This window comes from Triturus cristatus, chromosome 3_1 (genome assembly GCF_964204655.1).
Source record: "Triturus cristatus chromosome 3_1, aTriCri1.1, whole genome shotgun sequence".
Classification (NCBI taxonomy): domain Eukaryota; kingdom Metazoa; phylum Chordata; class Amphibia; order Caudata; family Salamandridae; genus Triturus; species Triturus cristatus.
Window position 1 is genome coordinate 122,051,200 of NC_140583.1, and position 27,694 is coordinate 122,078,893.

At 47.2% G+C, this 27,694-nt stretch overlaps 1 protein-coding gene across 2 annotated transcripts in view; it reads left to right on the plus strand.

Annotated features, from left to right (window-relative positions):
• Window positions 1-27,694, plus strand: part of ANO1 (anoctamin 1) — an 852,930-nt gene that overhangs the window by 344,706 nt on the left and 480,530 nt on the right. For both annotated transcript variants that reach the window (XM_085643533.1, XM_085643534.1), the window contains exon 2: window positions 10,831-11,009. In XM_085643533.1, coding sequence (XP_085499659.1) covers window positions 10,831-11,009 — 179 coding nt within the window. The remainder of the gene's footprint in view (window positions 1-10,830; window positions 11,010-27,694) is intronic.

The window sequence follows — 27,694 nt, forward strand, 5'->3', positions numbered from 1 at the left end:
GCCGTGCCCCTTTTACACCTCTTTGCAGCGCAGCTCTGTGGCACTTACGAGAGGAACCTAGTGGGCTAATTTGACCCTAGGGACCCTCAGGATTCAAGGGAACTTAATCTCCCAACTAAAAACAGCCACAGGGCATATTTACACAGTGGGGAAGGGAGGGTACGGGGCCTGAGGTGACGTGTGCAAACACGCCCTGTGGTGCGTTTTAAGTTTGGGAAATAATTCCTCTTCAATCTTGAGGGCCCCTGGGGCCAACTAGCCCACCAGGTGCTTCCAGTAAGCGCCACTGCGCTGCGTTGCAGAGAGGTGGTCCAGGCCGTGCCCTTTTTTACACCTCTTTGCAACGCAGCTCTGTGGTGCTTACTGGAGGTACCTTGTGGGCTAATTTGACCCTAGGGACCCTCAGGATTCAAGGGAACTTAATCTCCCAACTTAAAACGGCCACAGGGCGTGTGTACACAGTGGGGAAGTGAGGGGACTGGGCCTGAGGCGATGTGGGCAAACACGCCCTGTGTCGTGTTTTAAGTTAGGGGAATAATTCCCCTTCAATCCTGAGGTACCCTGGGGCCCAACTAGACCACCAGGTGCTTCCAGTAAGCGCCACTGCGCTGCGTTGCAGAGAGGCGGTCCAGGCCGTGCCCCTTTTTACACCTCTCTGCAATGCAGCTCTGTGGCAGTTACTGGAGATACCTGGTGGGCTAGTTGGACCCAAAGGACACTCAGGGTTGAAGGGGACTTTATCCCCCAAATTAAAACGGCCAATTGACGTGTTTGCACACATGTCACCTCAGGCGCCCCCCTGCCTTCACCAGTGTGAAAACGTGCCCCGTGGCGCGTTTTAGGAGGTAGTTTTAATCCCCCTGCCCTATTATGTACTAGGGTCTTACAGAGGAGGTCATGCTAATCACATGGGTACCCCAACGCATAGTGTTCCCTACTGTATGCAGGTGTTTTCACTGTATTCTAAGTGTAAAAATGTAAATCCAGTATCTGTAAAGCGCACAGCTACCCGTAGGCATCCCGGCGCTGGGGGCCGTCGGGAAGATTAAGCTAGCTATTGCTCAGAGTCACATGGTGCTGGGCTGACCTGCCACCGCTGCCGGGGAGCGAACCGTGATCGAACAGTGATCCCCAGCATCTGTCGTCAGTTGCCCTGACCGCTGCGCCACACCTCTTCCCAAGTGTCTTTTAGCATAGCACTGGCTCTAGGCCTGGTTAGTCAGAGTCAGTTACCACCAGTACCCACCTGTAAAAGTTGTGGGCACAGGATGATTTTGCAACAATGCCTCTTTCTGCTCCTCTGTTGGGTCTTTCTGCACATGTCTTGCTTCTTCCTACAATTTTCTTCGTCTTTGTGGACTTCTGTTGCCTCTTTTTGCATTTCTTTTGCTTCTTTCTGTGCGTTTTTTCTTATTACTTCACATGTCCTACCTCTGTAGGCATAGTTAGAAACTAGCATTTAAAAAACCTTTGAAATTCACTTAAAAAACCATAGGTTTCAGGCACGTTATAGTTAGAAATTAGCATTTAAAAAACCTTTGAAATTCACAGAAAAAAACTAAGGTTTCAGGCACGTTATAGATAGAATTTAGCATTTAAAAAACCTTAGAAATTATTTAAAAATCCATAGGTTTCAGGGGCATTATAGCTATTTGGACATTCCACTCGTACAAAATCATTGAAATTCCCCTGTTATAGTTAGTTCAGCTAACTATAACTCACACCCCCGCAATGCACTGCTGATGACGTCACATATTACATCACTCATGACATGACATGGTCAGTGACATCACTGATGACATCACTGGTGACATCTCAAATGACCTCACTGATGACATCACTGATGACATCATCCATGTGATAATTTCATGCATCTTCTCACAATGTAATATAACTTTTGATACACCCACTCTAAATTACAGACTGCCATTCTCAAAACCATAGACACTCTAAGACCTATAACTACATACCCGCTCACTGATTCTTAAGTCTACACAGACATCCAGTCACTCACCCGTACAGTCACTCATACTTACGGTTACTCAGTACAGGACTATCATATGCACTCATACACCTATATAAAAACTCACACACCACCACTCATCCATAGAAGTACTCACACACCTAGTCAGTCATGCAAATATTTAATCACACTCCCAATTACTCACCTATACAGTTATACACACACCAGCTCACTTACTCAAATACTAGCACATTCTTACGCTCTTCTACAATCACTTATACAAGCACACACTCATCCATACAGCCACGCCACTCTCACAATCACACACTCTCACTTATAGCCATTTAAATACTCTAACACACATATATACTACCTTTCACATATGTAGTCACTCACACATGTACCACTGAGATATACATTCACTCAATAACACACCCATACACACACTCACCCACCCATTCAGTCCATCACAGATGCAGTCTTGAAACCATGTACCCAGTCAATCTCCCACTCACACATCTATGCACAGAGTCACACACACCCCACCCACACAAACACTCAGGCACCCATACAGATACTCAGACAACCAATGAATAACTCATATAGACACTCATGTAGTTATTCACATACCCATGCAGCCGCTTACATATCAACAGACAGACAGATACAGCGATTCACACAGTTTAGTCACTAACCCATGCATTCAGTAAGATATGTTTAATCACTCACTTATAGAGTCAGTCACGCACCTAGTAAATCATTATTCAGACACTTATACACCCACTCATTCTTCAATACGCCTTTCCTTCTATATATTAAACATATTTAAACTTTACAGAAACACACAGTAACTGGATGATGTCATCAGTGATGTCATTTTAGATGTCATCAGTGATGTCACTGACCATGTCATGAGTGATGTAATATGTGATGTCATCAGCAGTGCATTGCGGGGGAGCGAGTTATAGTTAGCTGAACTAACTATAACGGGGGAATTTCAATGGTTTTGTATGAGTGAAATGTCCAACTAACTATAACGCCCCTGAAACCTATGGTTTTTTCAGTGAATTTCTAATGTTTTTTAAATGCTGATTTCTAACTATAACGTGCCTGAAACCTTTGATTTTTTCTGTGAATATGTATATATATATATTTTTTCAAAGCCACTCCACAGGCAAAGTATAACTTATCCCACAGTAAGTATGTGCATTCCAGCCACATGCAATTCAAGCAATTTATTACATGGTTATCCCTAAGTTTAGCAACATACAGACCAAACCCAATGCGTTTCGGAGCCTCAAGTGCCTTGGTCATGGGTGGGAGACAACTGATTTGCTCTGAATATATCACCTGGTGAATGCTAGGCATAGATTACAGAAAAATAAGTTTGTTGAGTGTAGTCGTAATGTATCAAACATTTTTTACTTCAAAAAAAGGCGATTAGCAAGCATCAGTATTGTCTAAAACTAGGTATAAACATAAATAAAACCCGTAATAGGGCATTACAAACCTCAGTAAATTAAAGTGATGCGTGGTAACTGTACATTGTATTATCACAAAAATACTGGTTCAAATTTCTCTTGTTTTATACAAGTGAAATGTAACCTTTGATTTTTCAGTGAATTTCTTAGTTTTTTTTTATAAGATCGAAATGTAAATAAGCATGCTCATAGATATGATGCAAGGACATAGTGTAAGTTACTCAGAAAAGCTGCTACAGTGCTGTTTAGGTCACAGCAGCATTGTAACCAACCAAAATCCAGGTAAAAATGTTGTTTTCTAATTGCTGGGTACCAATGTGATAATACTACATGCATTCAAGCGAGTCTTGCATAATAGTGTGCAAGCAGGACTTGACACATAGTAAGTGCACAGAAACTCAAGTGAGCATAATCTGTGCAAATGAAGCTAACGTGAGCAAAATCTGTAGGACTGCTACTGTGTCACAACTAAATCCAATACATATGACCCCAGGTACCTGCTAGAACAATCATACAGCCAAAGTGGGGATAAAATATGAATGGATTCCCTTTGATCTACTCAGAATGCATAGTTGTGTTGTACATATATTAAGTGATAATGCAAAATCAAAAATACAACATATCAATCAAGCAGCTCCGAAAGGACCAAAATGCATAGCTAGCTTGATGAGCCATAGAGCCAATATTAGTGCACAGTACCATCTTTATAGGTCGATTCCATCCAAATTTGCTATATACCACATAAATTAAATTGTTACCCTTATGTGGGCCTGTCAACACAAACACCATGCTCATATGATTGATCCAGAATCATATTGTTGAGGTTACAACTATCAGTCCAATCATTAGACAGCCTGCAGGAGACACAGAGAGAAAAAATGAAATGTAGTGAAATTGTGGTGCAGTGAAAAAAGCAAAACAGCCACAGCGCTATGTACAACTTCGAAAAACAATTAAAAACGATCCTGCACAGAGGATCATGCACATTTAATAAAGGAAATTAGGCGGTGTTAACATCTCATGGAGAGCATAAATCCCTCATATATTTACACTTAGAAGAGGGTACAAGGGTAGGGGATATTTCACCCTAAGTGGGCACATTAATTCCTCATCAATCTTCAGCCCATTGGGGCTCTTGGTGTTGAGTTCAATTGTGTACTAGTACTCCAATTGTCTGAGTGCTCTAACCCTATCACCCCCTCTATTGTCAAGAGATCCTCCCTTCTGATACTGCATGCCTTTTCTACAGCAGCTTTCAAAATCGTTGGTTTGTAACCTCTTAGCTTAAAACGGTGTACAATAGTACACATTCACTTTCAAAGGCTGTGTCAGTGCTGCAATACCAAAACGGCTTTTATTCCCAAAAACTTTAACTGAGAAATCTGACAACATGTGCAGTTTTATAACTACTTACACCGGCCCTTATTTGGCCCCGGAGAGATTTTACAATGCGAGGGACTCCATCACGCAGTGGTTTCACTGATGGAGGCTACAAGGTCACGAAACTTTCCAAAAAGGAAGGAAATTCACTTTAGCTCCTTTCTAGAAAGTTTCGAGTTGATCTTTCAAGTGGGGGACGAGAAAAAAGGAGGGTACAAAAAACTAAATTCCCAAGCATTTTCCATAGACTTATTTAGGCTGGGCTACAGCAAAAACTGCTAAGTGGAATTAACCAAATTTGCCAGGAAGCCAGATCTTGGTTCGAAGATTGTGTGTTTTGTCATTTGGTGTAAATCCTTTCAGTTTTTTTGAGAACTTAAGGTTAAAAAATATTTGTGTATCTGGTTGGTTGGGTCTGCAAGACTCTTGCAAACGTCTTGTGAGAGCGCCACTTCAGAAATAGACGCCCTACGAGGGGGACCCAGATGGAATCACCCTGTGGCTAAAATAAAACAAATCTGCAATTTTTGCCGGGATCTCATGGGACTCCCATGGATTGCGGTAAAAAAAAGAGAAAGGATGGCCCAGAGTGTGCCCCCCCCCTAGATGGAGGTGAAAGCATTGTTGATCTATGGGTGCACAATCTCTTTGTAGTAACTGTCCAAGACGAGTGAGCTATATCTTGTCATATCCTGTTCTTAGACCAGAGTCAATTGTTCTCCCTTTTAATTACTGCTAAGTATTCAAATGGGAAAAATCACCTACAACCTCCACCCACCTGGCCCCGCCCCTCCACATCAGTAGTATTCAACGGTTTCCCGCTGTTTGGTCAGCTCAACTTATCAAAGTGACCAGAGTGCATTTCCCACGATTTTGATAGCGCTTCTTGATGCAGAGGCATATGAGAACAATTTCACCAAACAAAGAAACGCTAACTTTATATAATTTAGAGAAAGTGCTCTTGCTTGGTGGAGATTATACTCTTTATGTGTAGTCCCATCATCTTCTCTGTATGAGAATTCATTTTGCCACTCATTTCTATATGAAAATGCTCGAGGAACATTTTCATTGTCAAAATCACATGTGCACAGGGTCACTTGAAACATTACTGCGTAGTCCTTTACGCAGCTGTAGTGAGGAGTATGCACTAGACTAGACAAAACCAAAGGGTAAAGTAATGTTATTGTTAGATGTGATAAAAAGATTTGTTTTTGTTTAAATAAAACCTCAGAAATACACTGAACAAAAAGAGTTTAAAGTAATGTTATAGTTAGGTGAATAGGTCAGTGATGACACTAATGTTTTGAACTAATAAAACACACAGAAATTCATCAGTTATAGTTACCAGAGCTAATTATGACTTGCACTCCCACCATGCACTGCTTATGACCTCACATATTACATCACTCAGGACGTGTTCTAAGCCTTCATTTATAACATCACTGATGACATCTAAAATAGCATCATGGATGACATCACTAATGGCATCATCAAAGCTACTTTTGTACAAATTACTCTATAAATTATTATGGCATTAGAGGTCCGAAAGTAAGAATAAAATAGTTTGGAATCATATGAAGCATCATTAATACCATCACAGACATAACTCCCTTAGATATGGCAAGTATGTGTTATGTGCAACATTGACCTTATACCATACACTTCACAGATAGCCTGGTTCATATTAACACTCAAGCACAGATATATGGGAAACCCTTATTGCACAGGGTGTTCAATATCTATAAAACTGGATAGAGAAAGCCAAGTTTCTCAAGATACTCAGCGTCTGTTCCAAATAATGCCCTACTACAGACCACTTTTATCTGAATCAAACCACTCACAGTCACTGGGCCTACATTATGATATGAGCAAAAAAGTGGGTACTGTTAACAGTGGTTACTCTATGGAGAGAGTTTACTCTGTACCACACTGTTTGCAGACAATGAAACTCTCATGAGAAATACACCACAGTAGTAACAAGCATTTACAGTGCAATAGGTCTCGCATTGACGCTAGTTTGAGCAATTGACATTGCAAATAGCAATGCCTTTTATTTTTGTTTTATTTTTAAAAACATAAATAAAATGCATTGTAATTTACAATGCCAATAGCTTAAACTGGCGTCACTGCGAGACCTATTGCATTGCAAATGCTTGTTGTTCAATAGCTTGTGATAGAATGTCACTCAAAGTGTCACTCATGAGGTAGGCCAATGTATCACACAGACCTACTACATTGTAATGGCACACATATTCATAATGAAATCTTGTCAGCTTTATAGAAGGAGTCTTGTTTCAAGGTCAGTTGGTCAGTAGGGTGCCTGGATGTCACCTTCCGTAACCAAGTTTCGGAATCTCGCCCTCGCCCAAGAGTATCCCCAAACCACCAGAAGCGAAAGCCTTTATTCCGCCCTTAAAAAATAGTTGATACACCAATCATCAAGGAATCCAACTCGGGCTACTATACCGGAAGATATCTCCTTAATGCCCTGGAAGTCGTTGCTCAGCCACATGTGGGTGGGTAGTTGTATTATGTATTTTGTTGGGCTGCATATTCACATGTTGTGGAGATGTGGGGTGGGACTGTCCAGAAGAGATTGGGTCTCCTGGTAATGAGAGGGAGCTCCGTCAGCTGTATAAAGACAAGATCAGTACATAGAGGAGCTAGCAGTGCCCTATGACTCACACACCTGTCAGGAATGGGCTTATTGTTGTTGGCTGTTAGCGGAGGGAACATCAGCAACATGTGCATGGGACGCAAGGTCCTAGTAGCAGCGTCAGAGGAGTGTCAGGCTTTCACGTGGAACTGTCTTGGACCCTTACTACAGCATATGAGTTTTGCCAGCAGTAACAGAAGATTTAGGACATACGAACAGCAGGTAATAAGCAGCAGCCAAGAGGTGGAATGTGCGTAGCCTTAAGAAGGGCGGCTGGTCCTACTTGGGCAAAGAGCACAGAAGGCACCAAACAGCAGCCTGTAAGCGCAGAAGAGGCATTATGGTGAAGGGGCACAGTTAGTATGTCAGATTAGATCAGCAGCCTGTGGCTTTTTTCGTTAAAGTATTTTAATTTTTAGATAGGGAAGAGCACCTGAAACAAAATTATGCACTCTGCAGTCAGCTCGGACTCCCGGAGTTTAGGCACTTCCTACACCCTCACCAACCGTGTAGAGACAGCACCAAATCCAGCAAGATGGGTCTCGGGCCCGGGCGCTGTATCTCTGTCCAGCTTTGCCCCGACTACCTTAAATTTAAATTTTTAAAAAAGCATTGCTGCGAGCACAATGTGTAAGAGTCCCAGTGAGAACGGAGATGGGGCGGGGGGTTGGTTTAAAAACAACTGAGTGTGGAAGGATGGCGGGAATGAAGAAAACGGCCCAAAAACTAGTAGAATACTGGCAGCTGAAATGGACACTGAAGCCAATGATCTCGCTGTGACACAAGAAAAACTAGGAAACCTTGCATCAGTCCCGGCTGCCACTTTACCCCTTTGTGTGATCCTAGGCAGTTAGTTTTCACAGTGCCTCCTTTTCCATCATCACATAAGAACATTTTGAAATACATCAGCTCACGTTGTAAATACGTATAGGGAGGGGGGCGTGTCTCTTGGTTCACAAACAGCACCGTCATAATGGCAGAGGGGGCATACATGTTTCTACTTACGTGTTTGGAACCTGTCACTTCTAATAACTTGCGCCCGGTGCAATGAAGTAATCTAATATACTAAAATGACATGCCTCAAGTTATAAAGAATTGCACACTAATAACAAGAGCCGAGATGCAGCTGGACTATCAGCTATAGCTACACAGACCTCTTGTAATTAGTGAACAGGAAATTTTACCAACCTAACTGCAAAGTTGATATTATTTTTTCAGTTTTATATAGTGCGAACTCGACCCGAAGGTATTAAAGCGCTTTAAATGAGCACCAGTTGCATTATAGAAGGACATATTCATTTAGAAAAAAAAATTATGCAAGGGGATATTTAGTGATTTGCACAGAATCACAGGATGCTTGAACCTCCAACCAGACTCGAACCTGCTTCCCCGCTCCAGCTGTTAAGCCACATCCTCTGTAATGATGGATACCCCCTGTAAACTTGGTGAACCTCTAATGGTGTCAAGCGAGAGATGAAGTAACACCCCTGTGTCATCCACCCAGGCTTGGCGTGTGGGGCTGGGCCGTGTTGTGGCAGAGGTGGCCGGTGTAGTGACGAAGGTGGGTGGTGACGTGGTGGAATGCCCGGTGCAGCAGCGACCATGCTGCGAGCGCGCAGTCCAAGCACTGCACGTCGCCCTTCACTAGCCACCTCTAGGCGGGAAACATGCCCGGAGCATCGCCAGTGTGACATCAGCCCTCATGCAACGATGGAACTGGGCCCCCTGGCTGATATTTGAATTCTAAATGACAGCAACACCCACAGTTCAGTGGGCACATCAAGCCTGTGGGCCCCGGTGCCACTGCACCTGATGCACCAGAGGCAGCTACGCCTGTGGAAACATCTGGATATCCGCCGGCTCGCTGAAGCTCTGCAATGCTGACCCCGTGCAGCACGACCCCACAAGCTGAAGTTACAGTGGACACAGCACTGACACTCACCTAGGGTTTGCACAGCTACCAGCCCTGCGCACGCCTCCCGTCCAGGGCATGTCTGCAGCACAGGCAGGCCATGGGGGCAGATCCCGCCCTGGCCTGCTTCACACGAGGCTATGGACAGATGACGAGAGCAGCCATCTTTGTCCATGCAGGCGCGTGCATGAGCCCACGGCGGAGAATCGATTCCAAAAGGTCTCTCTGACGAGAGCACCGCATGCTCTGCTTTCGCCAGGCGAGACCTAAAAATGTACTAAGAACAGTGTACACTCTATGTAACACTTTTTAAAAAAAACTAGTTGCTTCAAGTAACCAAGGTCTGAAGGTGCTAAAGAGCATATTACCTGCAGCCTTCATACAGTGGTGAAAACTTTACAGGTAGCCTAACTTCTGAAGCAAAAAAAGCACATGTACATAGGTTAATATGTTATGTATAAATTGCCGAACTGAGATGTTTCTATCTAATAAGTCTAGGCTGCTAACAGTACTTAGTATATACTGGGTAGAATCTTTGCCCTGTTGGAAACTTTCTAGCGGACCCAAAAAAACTTGTGTGCAACTGTCATCTGCACACAGAGTTACTCTTCAATACCGCTACACATCTATGCTGCATTAAGAGCACATGAAACGTGTACACACTTGAACTCATTGGCTGGACGCAGGGTGTTCAAAATTAGGTAGTAAGTAATATGGTACGTACCCGGCCCTATGTAAACTATAAAACAAACTAACACACTCATTGGTTGATGTCATTTGAGATTTCATCAGTGATGTCATAAATGATGTCTTAGAACGTCATGGGTGATGTAACATGTGAGGTCATAGGCAGTGCATGGCGTGGTGCAAGTAACTATAACTTGTGAATTTCTGTGTTTTTTGAGTTCAAAATGTTTATGTTGTCACTGACAGTCACCTAACTATAACAACAATGTAACCTTAGTTTTTTTGAGTGAAAATATATAAGTATGTTTCTATGTGCGTTATGAACAGATATATCATTTATAGATATGTAAATATATATACGTTTACCCATAGGTGTATATGTGTACCAGGGCGTGTGGGGGAATGCTTACGCAGTTCATGTGGGTTCTACGTGTGGACTACAACCTGTCAAGGGTGATTATGGTAGCAAGAAAGACCAAGTACCAAACGCCAGAGCTGAAAGGCCGAGTGTGTTATTGTGAGGTGGCTGGTTACTGTGTGAACTGCCGGGGATCATCCGCGTCCCTGGCACTGGTCTTTAGTAAACAGACGTGTACAGTTAATACGCGCTCGCTCCTTCAAGGAGCCGGCGGGACAGGCGCACGGAGGCAGCAGGGAGTGGAGAGGGCTGGCAGGGAGTCAGCAGGAAGCAGGCAGGCGGAGAGGCGGCTCCCGGCTCCTGACACACGTGTCTTCTTCTCTCTCACCTTAGAGTGCCCGAGCCCGGCTGCAGGAGGGCAGCATCCAGAGTCGAGCCCCGCCGCCAACTGGGACACCATGCGGGCGAGCGACAGGTACAGCGCCATCCCGGCGGACGACAGGGGGATTCACATCATCAACATTAAGGCCATCGAAGACATCGGCTATGTGCAACAGACCGGCGAGAGCGTGGTGAGAGGGGGCGCTGCGGGGACGAGAGAGGCGCTGCTGGGGTGAGAGGGCGCTGCCAGGGTGACAGAGGCGCTGCGAGGGCGAGAGGGGCGCTGCTGGGCGTGAGAGGGCGCAGCGAGGGTGACCGAGGCGCTGCGAAGCGGCAATACGGGTGCTGCTAGGGATGAGAGAGAGAGGCTCTGATAAGGGTGAGATGGCACTGCGAGGGGTGAGATATATGCAGCTGGGGGAGTAACGGGGCTTCTTGGGTGAGAGAGGCGCTGTTTGGGTGAGAGGGGCACTCTTGGTGAGATGGCGCTGCGAGCGGTGCTGGTGGGGGTGAGAGGGGTGAGGCTAAGGTGAGAGGGCGCTGCGAGGAGTGAGCGAACTAGGTGTTGTGAGAGCGGCGAGGGTGTGATGGGCGCTGCGAGGGTGTGAGGGGCGCTGCTAGGGGTGAGGGCGCTGCGAGGGGTGAGAGGGCGCTACCAGGGGTGCTGCTAAGGGTGAGAGGGCGCCACGAGGGGTGAGAGAACTGTACTTACTGGTGTGGTGTGAGAGCTGCGCTGCGAGGGTGTGATGGGCGATGCGAGGGTGTGAGGGGTGCTGCGAGGGTTGCTGCTTAGGGTGAGAGGGGCTCTAGTAAGGATGAGAGGGGCTCTACTAAGGGTGAGAGGGGCTCTGCTAAAGGTGAGAAATAACTCCAGGTGGTGTGGAAGCTGCACTGCTCGAGCGAGAGAGGGCCTGATGGGGGTAACATATGCCAAAGAGCTCGCTGAAGGGCACTGTAGTGGACAAGCGGCACTTCGGGGGTGAGAACTAAGGGTGCGGACTTCTTGCTGTGTCCGCTCTATTCACACCTTAGCCACACGCGTGCATACATACGCGCACACACAGTCCCGATAGAAGTATCTACCGGGACTGTGTGTGCGCACATGTATGCACACGTGTGGCTGAGGTGTGAATAGGGCGCACACTGCAAGAAGTCACTGGTGGGAAAGTGGGTGTGTGCACGGGTGATAGTGAGTGTATGGAACCACCGTGTGAAGGTTGCATCCGTACAGATGGTGAGGAAGAAAGGAGAGGGTGAACCAGCGTGTGTAATGACTGTCTGCAGGCGGGCTGTGTGCAGCGATGGGGGGCTGCTAGGTGAAGGTGTGTGCAGCGTGATTGTGAGGGAACACTGAGTGCAGGTAGTGTCTGAGAATCACTGTCTGGCAGCAGTGCATGATACGTCAACGGTGCACTGGAAACGCGCTGGCGGTATATACAGCGCGGTGGCACCCCCCTAATGGAAAGTGAGTGCAAAGCACATGTCTTGAGAGAAATTTGTGCACCGGGAACCATTGTGCAGGCGTTATATCAGAGGGAGTGTGTCAGTGACACTGTGCATAGAGAGGCTTCTTGCAGAAAGTCACTGCAACAAAGTGTGTGCAGGGGCAGTGCGTGTATGGGAGTCACCAGTAGGAAGTCACCATAGCTGGCTAGGAAGTCACTGCAAGAAAAGTGTGTGCAGAGGGGTCACCAGCTAGGTAGCCACTGCAGGAAGAGTGTGTGCAGGGTGAGTGTGTGCATGGGGAATACCAGCTAGGAAGTCACTGCAAGAAAAGTGTGTGCAGGGGGGTCACCAGCTAGGTAGCCACTGCAGGAAGAGTGTGTGCAGGGTGAGTGTGTGCATGGGGAATACCAGCTACGAAGTCACTGCAAGGAAAGTGTGTGCACGGTGAGTGTGTGCATTGGGGTCATCTACTAGGAAGTCACCGCAAGAAAAGTGCGTGCAGGGGGAGTGCGTGTATGAGGCTCACCAGCTAGGAAGTCACCACAGCCGGCTAGGAAGTCACCGCAAGAAAAGTGTGTGCAGGAGGGAGTGCGTGTATGGTGCTCACCAGCTAGGAAGTCACCACAGCCGGCTAGGAAGTCACCGCAAGAAAAGTGTGTGCAGGGGGGAGTGCGTGTAGGAGGCTCACAAGCTAGGAAGTCACCACAGCCGGCTAGGAAGTCACCACAAGAAAAGTGTGTGCAGGGGGGAGTGCGTGTATGAAGCTCACCAGCTAGTAAGTCACCACAGCCGGCTAGGAAGTCACTGCAAGAAAAGTGTGTGCAGGGGGGAGTGCATGTATGAGGCTCACCAGCTAGTAAGTCACCACAGCCGGCTAGGAAGTCACTGCAAGAAAAGTGTGTGCAGGGGGGTCACCAGCTAGGAAGCCATTCCAGGGAGAGTATGTGCAGGGTGAGTGCGTGCATGGTGGATACCAGCTAGGTAGTCACTCCAGGGAGAGTGTGTGCAGGGCGAGTGTGTGCATGGCGGGTTACTGGCTAGGAAGTTATTGCCAGGAAAGTGTGTGCCGGGTGAGTGGAAGCATGGGGGTCGCCAGCTGGGAAGTCGCTTTAAGGAAAGTGTTTGCAAGGTGAGTGCATGCATGGGGGTCATCTGCTAGGAATTCACTGCAAGAGAAGTGTGTGCAGGAGGAAGTGCATGCATGAGGGTCGCCAACTAGGATGTCATTGCAAGAAAAGTGTGTGCCAGGTGAGTGCATACATGAGGTTACAACAAGGAATTAATTGCAGGGAATGTGTGAGCAGGGTAAGTGCGTGAATGGGGGTCATCGGCTAGGAAGTCACTGCAGAGAGAGTGTGTTTAGGGTAAGTACGTGCATGGGGGTCACCTGCTAGGAATTAGCTGCGAGTAAAGTGTGTGCAGGTTGAGTGCATGCATGGGGTCATCAGGTAGCAGTCACTTCAGGGAGAGTGTGTGTAGGGTGAGTGCGTGCATGAGGTTCACTACCTAGGAAGTAACTGCAGGGAGAGTGTGCGCAGGGTGAGTGCATGCATGGGTGTCACCAGCTAGGAAGTCACCGCAAGGAAAGTGTGTTTAGGTTGAGTGCGTGCGTGGGGGACAGCAGCTAGAAAGTCATTGCAACTTAAGTGTGTGCAGGGTGAGTGCATGCATGGTGTCACCAGCTAGGAAGTCATTGCATGGAAAGTGTGTGCCTGGTGAGTGCGTGCATGTTTTCACCGCTAGGAAGTCCCTGCAAGGAGAGTGTGTACAGGGTGCTTGCGTGCATGGGGATCACCGGCTAGGAATTAGCTGCAAGGAAAGTGTGTGCATAGTGAGTGCATGCATGGGGTCACCAACTAGGAAGTCACCGCAAGGAAAGTGTTTGCAGGGTGAATGTGTGCATAGGGGTCACCAGCTAGGAAGTCACTGCAGGGAGTGTGAGTGCAGGGCGAGAGCGTGCATGGTATCACAGGCTAGCAAGTCACTGCAGTGAGAGTGCGTGCATGGTGAGTGCATGCATGGGGGGTCACCGACCAGGAAGTCACTGCAGGCAGAGTATGTGTGCAGGGTGAGTGCATGCATGGGGGTCTCTGGCTAGGAGCTCACTGCAGGGAGAGTATGTGCTGGGTAAGCACATGCATGGGGGTCACTAGCTAGGAAGTCACCGTGAGGAAAGGGTGTGCAGGGTGAGTGCGTGCACAGGGGTTACTGTCTAGGAAGTCACTGCAGGCAGAGAATGTGTGCAGAGTAGGTGCGCGCATCGGGGATCACTGCCTAGGAGGTCACTGCAAGGAGAGTGTGTGCAGGGTGAGTGCTTCCATGGGGGTCACTGGCTGGGAAGTCCCTGCGGGGAGAGAGTGTGTGCATGGGTCGGCACAGTGCAGGTAGCCACAGCAGTGGTGTACAGTGGTCTACAGTGTAGGAGTTACTTGTCTGGAAGGACAAGACACGCATTAAGAGTGTACCGGATGTAGGTGTGTTTGGAGAGTGCGTGAAGAGGGCGGCACTGTGCGGGAAGCTAGTGTGTAAAGGCTGTGCCCAGTCAATGCTAATCAACACATAAGTAGATGCAATAGAGATGGGGTATCGGGGAGGGATGTATATCGGTGGGGTTGCAGTTTGGGAAATACAGGGAAGCTAGAAGACGCGCGCGGGGTGTTTACAAGAGGTTCTGCTTTGTCAGGTGTCAGTGCAGGGAGGGAGTATTCTGGGAGGGGGGTGTGAGGCGGAGTGACACCCTGGTGAAAGCACGAAGGTGGAACAGTACAGTAACAGCTGTGAAAGGTGATCTGCCCTCTTGAGACCCCAGTCACACATAAGATGTTTAGTAGTGTCAAAATGCTGTTACTCACAGGATGCAATGGGGTAGTATTTTAAGTTGTGAGGCCTACACTGTCATCCACTCGAAAGGGTGTTCTGTGCGCACGCGCAGTGGGTGCTGCTGGCCGCCTTGAGGCTTTACAGCAGATCAGCAGATGTTAGCTGTGTAGGTGGTAGGTAGGTATGCAGTGTCTCGCAGCATGCTACGTTACGTCGACATAAAACCATGTATTTCTACATGTGCGGTATACGTGGGTCTGGGTAGGATTGCATGCCATGAGTCAGCAGGGGGCAGTGATTCCGCAGCTGTTTGCTCCTTCCGCTCGCGAGGATTCTAAAGTATGGGTAATCCACACGTACAGGGGTGTAATCACTCAGACAACCACAGCAGGCGGCGCACGATGAATACCACTTTAATTTGACAAGTCCCAAAGCCTGCTCTGTGATCAAGAACAGAGAATGGTGCGTGTGTGCGTGCGTACGTGCGTGTGTGGGGATTCCCCTAGAATAGACGTCAATTTGAGAAGAAATGTTCTCTGGTAGATTTTCTGTAATTTTCGCCAGTGCTGATTAAGAACCCTAATCTGCGAGGATCTCTGCTTGTGGGTTATTATGTGAAAATTTTAAATTTTGCAGCTAGTAATGTGTTCCGATCTAAAAAGATCATTATAACACACCAGATTTGATAATGGGAAGGAAAGTATTTTTAAGGGGAACTCTCGAGAAATTAGCACACCATATTTCTGCGCAGATTGTCACGATCGAGGAAATATTGTTTGTTTGTGGTGGATTGCTGTGTTCAAGTTGTACATTTGGGAAAAGCCTGGTCTATGAAAAGGCCAATATGCGTGATGTCCATAAAACTTAAATCTGGTAGTAAACATCTGGCACACTCCGAGATACAAGTAACGCTGTCCCACACGAAATACCGGATGCGCCCGCAGTTTGCCCCGGGAGGAGGGACGGGATTGTCGACTCGTAAAGTCGAGATAAAGCAAGGATTTTGCCTTCAGTGTGTAATTATAGCTCCCATGAATTCTGTGCTACATGTACACGCGTGCAGTGGGTGGTGACAGGGCTTGTGAAACGATGTTACATCCAGCGATTAATTTGCTAAAGAAAGTAAGTGCCAAGGCTCTCGTCAGGAGGGCACTGCAGCTGGCACCACACATTGCCCCTGCCATGCTGCCAATGATAGCAACAACACAACTACGAACCATCACACTCCTACAAATGTGACAATTCGGACTATTTCAGGCCCCAAAGCTATAATAATGGCTTGGGCAGCAGGTAATGGACATTTTTATTGTATATTGAATTAATAATTGATTGTAGTTCTGGGCATCTCTAAATTAGTCAGACACCACCTTGTGGCAGACTGCCACAAGCAATGATGTTGATAATTAAGTGCCGGTGCCAAGCACCGGACACTACTGGCACAAATTAAGAACTAATTACATCCACGCAACGTGGCAGTATTGTGTCTTTCAAGACTGAATGAGATATGTGCATTCCAGTAGATGCTAGGCATTCCTTGGCGTGTACACATAATATGCTGTCGTGGGCATGGGGGCAACACCAGCAAATGCATCCGATGATGACATGGTTTTAAAGACCACTTGATTACCCAATAGGATGTCCTGATGCAATAACTGAAAAAAAACTAGTTGGCAATCAAAAACACTGGGTGACTCAAGAAAGAAATGCTCTTAGAAACAGTAAATGCGGGCGAGGTGTTGAACCTGTGGTCGCAGGTTTGACTCCCATCGTGTCCTCTCAGCCTGCACGCTCCCAGGTTGATGCGCGTTGAGTATCGTTACGTGGGCCATCAAGAAACATCGTAATACTCGCTAAAAAAGCGCTTTAACTCCACGTCAGGGTTAGTAAGCGCTATATAAATGCAATCACAATTATCAGCCAATAGAGAAAAACAATCCTTTGTGCTCTACAAATACTTGCCACAGGCTGCATTAGGGCCCAGGGTGGCCCTGGATTGTACAGGACTGCGTGTGATGTGCCAGTGTGCCCAGGGAGTCTGTCCTGAATAGTAACAATAGATTTTAGCAGCTGTATAGTTTTCTGAAATCCAGCTTTATGGTTTTTCGGTAGTGTAGTATTTTTAATTGAATCATTCTGACAAGTTTCTTATGAGAGTGAACGTTTTTAGTACAATTAAATTCTCTCTGGGTTATAATTTCATTACCTCTCAAAGTCTCTAGGAGTGGAGGCAGTATTGTAAATAATTTATGCAGTCCCAGATTTCTTGGGGTGGGGGCAGAAGAACCGTAAATAAATCTTGTTTAATGAATTTAACATTGTTGGTCGAACATATTCACTCAAATTGTCATGTCTATGCGGTAATTTTGATATATTGTGACCGCACTGGTATTTGTGATAAGAAACACTAGCAGCGGTTTCCACCATTGCACGTTCCAACAATTGTATGTATAGTGAATGGGGGTTGTAGTGTGCTCTTAAAGAAACAGTAGCATGGTCTCGCCCATGGAAATAATATGCCATTTAGTGTGTTGTGTGATGTTCTGTTGTGTTATCAGCGTTTGTATAGTGCATTGTGTAGGGATGTACCACACAGAATGTGCACCTGTGCATAGAGTGGAGGCGCCTTTGAAAGAGCAACAGTTTGGTATTGTGTGCACGGGAATTCAGGTACATGTACATTTGTGTAAGGGAACATAATCGGATGTTAATAATTCTGTGCTAAAATTCATTGGTAATGTGGCATTGCCGATCCAAGAAGTGTGTGAGGTATGTTTGTGAGTGCACACTCGTGGGGTGTCACTGGAAGGCCTTCCTGTAAAGGATTCGTAGATATGAGCGTCAGTAGAATGTTGTTTTGTTTATTGGGAGCTGGCTCTGGGTTTCTGCTGGTAGTAAAGCTTGCACTGCTATTACTTCTACTGTGCAAGCTAGAATTTAAGTAGTTTTGGACAGTAGGGTGCTGGGTATGTCCCTTTTTGAATTTTACGTTTATGGGATTTGTACAGCACAACAAACACCCAGAGGGTTCCTGGCACTATTGAGCCAGTGAGAGACAAAGCACCATATTTATAGTGGCTCCAGGGGGCACAGCTATGCTTCCAGCTCATTCTTGGGTTTGCTGTGGTTGACTTGCCCTCTCACTAAAAAGGCAGGGAATCCCAGATGCTGACAGACCCAGATAAGAAGACTCTACCATCGAAACATGTTTGACTGAAAGTAGATAAAATGTTCACAGTGAATTGTAGTGACAGATCCGGGTGGTGTAGATACGATCATTCAGCTGATAAGGAAGAGCCCACTATGAAAACTGCTTGTTGGACCAGGCACACACTCTAATTCTTTGTTGCCCAGGCAATCAAAGTAAAGTGGCAAAAGATGGCATCCAAAGTTTCAGCTCTGCAGTCAATACATCAATCAGTAAGTCATGTGGAGCGCAACTTATCACCCCGGGGGATCTCCAGGCGTTGGGGTCCTGTGAGCTACGGTTGGATGGCCGTAATTATCGAAGAGCCAGGTCTTGAGCTTCTTCCTGAAGTCCTCCAGTGAAGGGCAGGTGCGTAGGTGGAGGTCGTTCCAGGACTTGGCGGCGATGTCGGAGAAGGAGCGACCACTGCAGCAGTGGCTTCGGAAGTTGCGGGGGATGTGGGCTAGGGCAAGGGTGGAGGAGCGGAGCTCCCTGATCGGTTGGTGGCACGTCAGGCGGTCTTTGATGTAGGCAGGTCGGAATTTGTGGAGGGCTTTGTTGGTGTAAGAGAGGAGCTTGAAGAGGCTTCTGTCAGTTTCAGCAGATCCTGAGCAGCTGAGATCTGGCTTCCTTGAAGTCCGTGATTCAGTGGTTTCGCGAGATCTAGAGAGTAACAGTACGCTGACTATGAAGAGACAAAGTCAGAGGCTAGTAAAACTTCATGGTAAAAGCAAACAAAAGATGGGCCCTGAAATTTTGGGATGGCCCATCCCAACTGAGGATTTTGTCCAGGGGTGTTTGGTGGGTGGACCCTCTTCGGTTGTCAGCGACGGTTGCTGCAATTAGGTCACAATGCGAGTGAATAAGGGCCTGGGAAGTGTTACCTGGTGGTCACGGAGTATCCCAAATCTGTCTAAGTGTCTGCGTTCTTCATAGTTCCCACCCGGCCCATCACTACTGAGGCCTGGCGAGCGGGAACCCCATAGGCCCCTCATGACATTATCTAAAGCCAAAGAGTAAGCCATTGTGTAGATTGTATGGAATGCATGAAAGGGTATGGATAAAATATCTCGAAAGAATTAATATGACTTATCATTTGATGTTGAATTGATAAGATTCCTTGATAAAACTTTGCTAGTTTTTTCCGAGCTCCCACTATACTGGACCTTGACTATGAAATACCTCCTGGACACTGTAATGATCTGGGGGGAGGGTTGGCGATATTTAAGTATGACCAGGTACTTTTGTTCTGTTTCTGGGAGCAAAAGGGGTGGCTGAGTATTGAAGAGGGATAGCGGGGTCTAGAATACGCATTCCATATGAGCTGTGGGTAATCTGGGAGTTTACAGTATGCCTTGCCCTCTATGTTTGTGTCTTTTCATGTTGTCCTTTTTAACTTATTTTAAGATCTAGTACTCCACTCAAGCTCTCCTATCTTGTTTTATCTTCCTGCGTGCCTTGGAAATCTCATCTAGCAATTCCTGTTTTGTAATACTGAAAGGCGCATCAATATAGACTGAATGATTGCTTGCATATATAATGAATATTTAGCGCACTTTGTGCTTCTGTTTTGATGGGAAAGTCGTCTCATTCCCATTCCGTGATGAAAACGCACTTCAGAATCAACGCAGAGAACTGCGCACAGGCACAGACATACACCATCACGCTTATTAGACTCTTCCGCCACCATCATTATCATCAGCTCAGCATGTCTCCATCTACCTATCCAACCTTGCCAACATCAGAAGGACAGGCCTGCAGAAGTCCCACTATCTCTTAGAACAAGACACCCAGAGGAAACTTGTTGACTTCCCCTTCAAAGTGTCCAACACCACCTGTGGAAAACCACAGAATTCAACTTGCGCCTGTGTCCACTGAAAAAAATATACAGAGCCACCATGCTTATAGCACTGAATCCCACAACACTTGCCACAAGATGTGTGCTGATGATACTTAGCTCCTTGTAGAACTACACAAAGACTTACACGACAGAACACAACATAGCATTCCATAACTCGTCTAAAACCACAGAATTCAACTTGCGCCTGTGGGGGGAGGGGGTGTTAAAAAAATGCACAGATTAGTTTACACTGGTGAAACACACCTGAAAACAAGTGTGGCCACTTGTGCTCAGGCCTCCTGCCCCCGCTCAATATGCATACATTAATGGGCCGGCCCAGCGGGAGAAAGGGAGAGACACCTCCGCCGGTCGAGAAAAGAGAGGTAACAGAGGCCCATCTGCCTCCAGAAAGGCCACTCAGGCACCCACTGGACCGCCAGCGGTATTCGAAAACAGACACCACCCAAACAGACCCCAGGCTGCCCAAAAAGCAGCCCACAGCTGGAAGTCTGATACCGGGTGCCCGCGTTACCAATCCGACGCTGATCTGCAGATCTCTAGTGTCCCTCAGTCCTTGTGTGTCCCAAACAAACCTTAGACTGAACTCAGGTTGGGGGGCTGGTCCCTTGACCTTTACGAGGGCGCCGAGCGACACCTATGAATATCAGAGAAAAATGTTTATTAAAATTCAGGATTATCCACTTTTTTAGAAAATATTTATAGGAGAATTACTCCGCCTTTACATAGGAACCATAGGCATATTTAGAAACAAACATGTCCAAGCAGTTCAACAGATCACCACCACCGCACAGTCACAACAGGCTGGAGATAAAAACCCGCGAGAGGACACAGGCCTCCTCATGGGCGTCCGCAGGGGGGGGGGGGGCAAGGAGGGGCGCTTGCCCCCCCCCCCCCCCCGGACTGCTCCTCCTTGCCCCCCCTGTGGCCACTTATGCTTTTACGGACGCCTTTTGTCAGGGATTACGGGCCCTGCAGGGAGCAGAGGTGTTCCCTGCCAGAGGCCTCAACTCCCTGATGGGGCTCCTTGCACTCCTCCTCGCTGCCCCTCCCGCCCATTGTCATTCTGTCTGCGGCTGATTGCCACAAACAGAATGACAATGGCCGGTTTGAGCTGCGCGCCACAAGCGCGAGTGGTTAGGTCTGGACACAAAGACCTCCTTTTAACACTCTCAGGGCCGGCTTTAGGGCGGTGCAACTGGTGCCACCTCACTGGGTGCTGACTCTTCGAGGGGGCGCCTATTTGGAAGTATTTTATGGTTTTAAAAGCACCTGCTGCATTGCCGGCCTCCGAAATTGTCATACAAAAATAAAAATGTCAAGATAACTTGGTGATTAATGTTCTTCCTGGAGAGAAAAGGAGTTTTGTGAAGTGGAAGTTTTAACTCATTTTATGTATCACAGAGGGTTAATGTGTGTGCTGCAAAGAATGTGTACCATGCAGATCACAAAATGCATATAGTTTAAATAGGTCAGTGCTTTTGTCAGAGAGATCCTTTCGGTAAAAAAAAATCATCATTATGAAATGTAACCTCAAACCATCGGGTTCTGATTTACTTTCTGAGTCGGTGCTTCTCCAGACCAAGCACTCTTAAACTATACTGCCTACCAGTATGGATGACATGCAACTCCTACACCTTGCAGTCCTCTGTATTATGTAACATTTCCTATACACTGATTTACACACCTATGATTGATTGCATCTGAGTAGTGTTTGCGATGTAAAGTGCTCTGACACCCTAAACTGGTACAGGTGGCACTATTAAATGCATCTGAGAGAGAGTGGTTATGGAGACTTGAGGGGGTACTGTATTGTTAAAGGGTAGTAGTGTGGCAGTCTGTGGGGAGCGCCCGTGGGGGGCGCCAACAAACTTTGTTGCACAGGGCGCCACCAGCGCTAAAGCCGGCCCTGAACACTCTGTAGCCTGAGAGCAAGGGGTCTTCTGAATGAAGTTCGGGGGGGGGGGGGCGGGGGGTCGATGCATTATTCTCCCAAGTCAAAAACTGAGGTTGCAGCATAGACCGGATTTCAGATCCCACTAAAACGTACACAGACTTGTGTCAATAACATATCTATCTGCCAGTATGCACCCTATCATGTCTGGCAGGACGTCCCGACCCTGTGTTTCACTACCTCATATCCCCCTGCACCCCACTCCCCACGCTCACTGCCTCATATCCCCCTGTATCCCACTCCCCGTGCTCAGGGCCGGCTCTAGGGCGGTGCGACCGGTGCCACCGCACCGGCTGCTGACTTCGTGTAGGGGGCCCTAATATGATGATTTTAAAAGCACCTGCTTCTTTCCTGGACTCCTAGAAACTTTCAGCCACCTATAAAAATGTCTAAATGACTGCAGTGATTAATGCACTTCCTTAGAGAGAGGGAGAGATCAAAGTTTTGTGTAGTGGAAGTTTCTACTCATCCTAAGGTAGCGCAGAGGGTTATTATGCTTGCTGCAAAGAACGTGCAGCTCACAAAGTGCGTATAATGTAATGTAAATAGGTCAGTGGGTCACACTTTTGTCAGAGACCATATTGTTGATAACACTTTATGAGTTAAAATCCTAATGTGGAACAGTGAGCAAGTAACTGTTAGCAAAGATGCATGCAAACTGGGCTAGAGCGTTATGATTTCCCCCCAGTTTTTCATTATCCTAATGTGGCAAAATGGGTTAATTTGGGTAAAATCAATTCTTATTAATAAAGAGAACCCCCCCATCCATGGTGCTAGGTTTTAAATTCTAGGTTTCTGATTCTCCTGACCAAGCACTCTTAAACTATCCTGCCTACCTGTATGGATGACATGTGACTCCTACACCTTCTTGTCCTCTCTCTTATGTACATTTCCTATGCACTGATTTACACACCTATGATTGATTGTCTCTATGTAATCTGTGTGATGTAAAGTGTTGTGACACCTTACACTGATAGGAGCGGCGCTATAAAATGAATTAAATGCACCTGAGACTGAATGGTTACGGAGGCTTGAGGGGCGCTGTGAAAGGATGGTTATGAAGAACCTGTAGTGGAGGTGGTCATTGGGGGTGCCAAAAAGCATTATCGCACTGGGCCCCACGAGCGCTAAAGTCGGCCCTGCCCACGCTCACTGCCTTATATCCCTCTATACCCCACACCTCGCGCTAACTGCCACGACATATCCCTCTGTACCCCACACCTTGCGCTAACTGCCACAACATATCCCTCTGTACCCCGCACTTCGCGCTCACTGCCACATATGCCTCTGTATCCCACTCCTCACACTCACTGCCTGATCGCTCATTTTACCCTGCCATTCATCTTCTACGTGTTCTCTCCCCTTCCACTCGTTCTACCTCTGTTCACCCCTTACTTCTTTTTGTGCCTTACTTCTTTCTCAATATCTCTACTTCTTTTCCTCTTCAGTAACATCTGTGACACATCTCTGCACTTCCTTTATATCAACGCACCCCTCTACCTCGCCTGTCTACCTCAGTCGTTATTATTCCCTCTTCCTCAGCTGTCTCTACCTGTCTCTGACACACCTCTCCCTCTCTCTACCTGGCCCTCTTTGGTTCTACGACTGCGTTATTCTCCCCTCTCCAGCTTTGATTTACCTGTCTCTGCTCCTGAATCTTTTACTTCTACACCTCACTTCTTTGTCTACCCTTCACCCCTCGCAACCCTTCTGTTTGCCTCACTACGGTCTTTACCCGACCCACCTTCAGTGCCTCTTCCCATTTCGCCTCACTCCCTCACAGCGCTCTCCTAGCATGCATCTGTTTTTCCCCTCACCACCATGCCTGCCTCTACCCCTCCTTACCTTTCTAACCAGCGTAACTTTCTACTTTCCTGTTATTCCTGGTAGTGAACCTTTCATTTCACCCCTCCGGTTGTATTATCTACGCATTCAAATTGAGTAGGTCATTGCTGTGCTCCCAACCTGACATCGAGACCCAGTCCCCTAGCCTCTCAACATGCCCAGATATAACAACAAGCATTGGCATAGCCAATTGGTCTCGCCTTTGGGACCTGCTGCAGAACTAAATACTTATACTGCCGGCATCATACTTACCCAGCGCCAAGACGCCTTGGCAGAAGTGCGCTATATAAGTTCTTCAGTCAGTGAGTCAGTCATAAGGTCCCAAAGGCGAGACCTATTGGCTATGCCAATGCTTGTTTTTCTCAGGTTGGCCTGAACATTACCCGATCCGGATTGTCTGCCATTTTAGCCCCGCCCCCATTAACATTAGCCACGCTCCTTCATTTGCCAGGTTCGCCCCCCCCTGGAAAAATTTCTGCGGACGCCCATGGGCCTCCTCCGTCTATATCTGCCATGCCTGCAACAACATCCTCCTATAACCATCAGAGCCGCCAAACCCTCTCCCAGCTGAAAAAAAATATGGCGGTTCAGCTTTTCAAAGAACATTATAATTGAAGCGACCAAACGCTCCTCAATCTTTACTGACTACAGGAGGTCGCGCTCCTCACCCTTGTGAACGATTTTGGATTGCAGAACACTGTTGTCCCGGGTCACGTTCATAGTCCACAAATTTCCACATACATGCACACGCTAACTTCACAATTTGTCACCACAGCAAAGCATAGGAAAATACGCCCACCTGACAAACCGAGCAAGTACACTTTCCCAAAAACACAGCTGGTCCAGATGCCCCGCTCCAGAAAACAGCATCAAAACACTAGCAGCCATAAAAGATGAGACCATCAATAGTATACAATGGACATTGCAGTCACCCTCAGCACATACACATAGGGGCATATGTACGAGTCCCTTGCACCTGCGTAGCAGGGCCGGCTGTAGGGCAGTGCGACCGGTGCAGCCGCACTGGGCACTGACCTGTGGAGGAGGCGAGGACCGGGGGGGGGGGAGGGGGCATGCTGTTGATAGCAGTAACGAATGATTAGAGAGATGAGGGTCACATTTGGCCAGTGGTCTGAGAGAATCCGAGGAGGAGGTCATGAGGGGACGTCAAAAATGATTGTCGCACTGGGCGTCACCAGCGCTAAAGCCGGCCCTGCTGTGTAGCATCACTTTTTGTGACGCTCCAGCGGGGCAAACCCCCATATAATATTTATGAGACCACGCAAAGCGACTTTTCGTGGCTTTGAATGGGCTCATAGATATGGAGGAAGTCAAGATAGCACAAATCACTACATTACCATAATCTGCACCAGGGAGGCGTCCGCGGGCGTTGCGGTGGGTGCTCCCACTCAACACCCATGAATTTTGACACTACCCCAGTTTACAATACCTTGTAAACCTGGGGATGTGCCAAAACCTTACGCGTACCCAGGGGAGGCGCAACAAGGAGAAATAATTTAATTTCTCTCCGTTTTTTCCTCTTTTTGTGCTGCATTCAGCAGCAGACATAGAAAGAGGAAAAAGGCTCTCAGGATTGTTTTTGTGCAGGAAGGTGTCGTTTCTGCACAAAGACAGTCCTGCATGCAACGCAGTCACCATTACACCATCGTGCAAGGGTGCCTGTATTGGCACTAGGCTGCTAAAATGGCGCCATCACAGGGAGAAAGGACAAGAATCTGTTGCATGCCGTAGAGACGGCGCATTGCTGCCATTTCACTTTGACGCAGGGCAGTACAGCAAGGCGACCCACTGCACTGCCCTGCGCTAAATCCCCAGAAATATGCCCCCTAGTGTTCAGCGGAGGAAAGAGGATGTGCGTTTCAGCCATTTCAAATCTCCCTGAAGTGACTAGATGAGGACACAGACATCCCACGCGGAGGATGGGTGTCTGACATTCCCCACCCCCAGGCCCAAACTGAACTGTGTTAGTGCTAAGGTGCTTGGTGCGAGGGTACTTTATATTTCATGAGAAGGGTTTTCAGCTTGCCACAAGGACCTAACTGCAAGGCAATCAAACGATTAATACAAGTCAATGAAAATGCATCTGCAGGCGCAGTGCAGGTGAGGACAGATGAATAATGGAAGCCTATCATTCTGTTTGTTTCCGTCCCCACCCGTTACCTTACTGAGCCGTGCCAGCTAGGGTAGACCACGATGCGCAACACCCAACGAATCGCACCCAGAAAAAGACCCACACTAGAATAGTGTAAACTAGTATTGCGTAAACTCGTGTAAGGGAGGGAGTGGAGTGTTTTTGTAGCTGGTGAAAGGAGCCCGAAGCATCTTAATCCAGTCGCAATTTGGAGAAAGGAGTCATGGAGGAAAGACAACACTCAACAATTGAAACTCAAATGTAAGTGTGGCGGGCCAGAAGTAACCAGGCGGGCCAGAAGTAACTAGGCTAGTCAGAAGTAACTAGGCGGGCCAGAAGTAACCAGGCAGGCCAGAAGTAACCAGGCTGGCCAGAAGTAGCCAGGCGGGCCAGAAGTAACCAGGCGGGCCAGAAGTAACCAGGCTGGCCAGAAGTAACCAGGTGGGTCAGAAGTAACCAGGCGGGCCAGAAGTAACCATGCGGGTCAGAAGTAACCAGGCGGGCCAGAAGTAACCATGCGGGTCAGAAGTAACCAGGCGGGCCAGAAGTAACCAGGCGGGCCAGAAGTAACCAGGCTGGCCAAAAGTAACCAGGCGGGTCAGAAGTAACCAGGCGGGCCAGAAGTAACCATGCGGGTCAGTAGTAACCAGGCGGGCTAGAAGTAACCAGGCGGGCCAGAAGTAACCATGCGGGTCAGAAGTAACCAGGCGGGCTAGAAGTAACCAGGCGGGCCAGAAGTAACCAGGCGGGCCAGAAGTAATCAGGCGGGCCAGAAGTAACCAGGCTGGCCAAAAGTAACCAGGCGGGTCAGAAGTAACCAGGTGGGCCAGAAGTAACCATGCGGGTCAGAGTAACCAGGCGGGCCAGAAGTAACCAGGTGGGAACCCATAAACAAGTACATTCAGACCCAAACAGGTCAGACAGCTGCCTGAGCAGTCCGCGTGGAAGATATATGGCAGGCTCCTGATAATAGAGCGAGGTGTTATGATTTATGCATTCACGGGGAAAGAGGAGTGTGCTTTGAATAAAGTAAAACACTGACATGAGTGAAAAAGAATATAAATGAATTTACAACAGGATAAAAAGAATGACTCATTCTCAGCGTTAAGCTCTAATAAATTCACGATGTACAGAAAAATAAAATATGCGAAGGACGTGCATGCTCATTCCAAGGTGAATGCCCAAAATGTGACTGATCTCTTAATTCTTTATTGTTAAACCATGCTTTTCATGCTAATTTAAAGCCCATTAATTTCGCTCCGAAAGCAGCAGACTTGTATGCAGTGTAGTCAGAATTTTGAAGAACCCCTAATAATTTTATTCTATGTTTGTAAAGTGCCGATTTTTTCACAAATATTGAATTGTAAAGTATCTTCTCTTAAGACATTCGTGTAATCATTATGTAACTGACTCAAGTGCTGGAGTGGTACTTTTAAACCAGGAACCAAAAAAATGGGAAGTCAAAGAACCCACTGCTGTGAACACAAAATAAACTAGCAGTGAACTCTGATTGCAAGGGGCGTGCCCATTTAGACTGTAGCTCTGGTAATTGCACCACTGTACATGTTTAACACAAAATAATTTACTCAAAGAGGCAGCAAGTTCTTGCCAAGAACT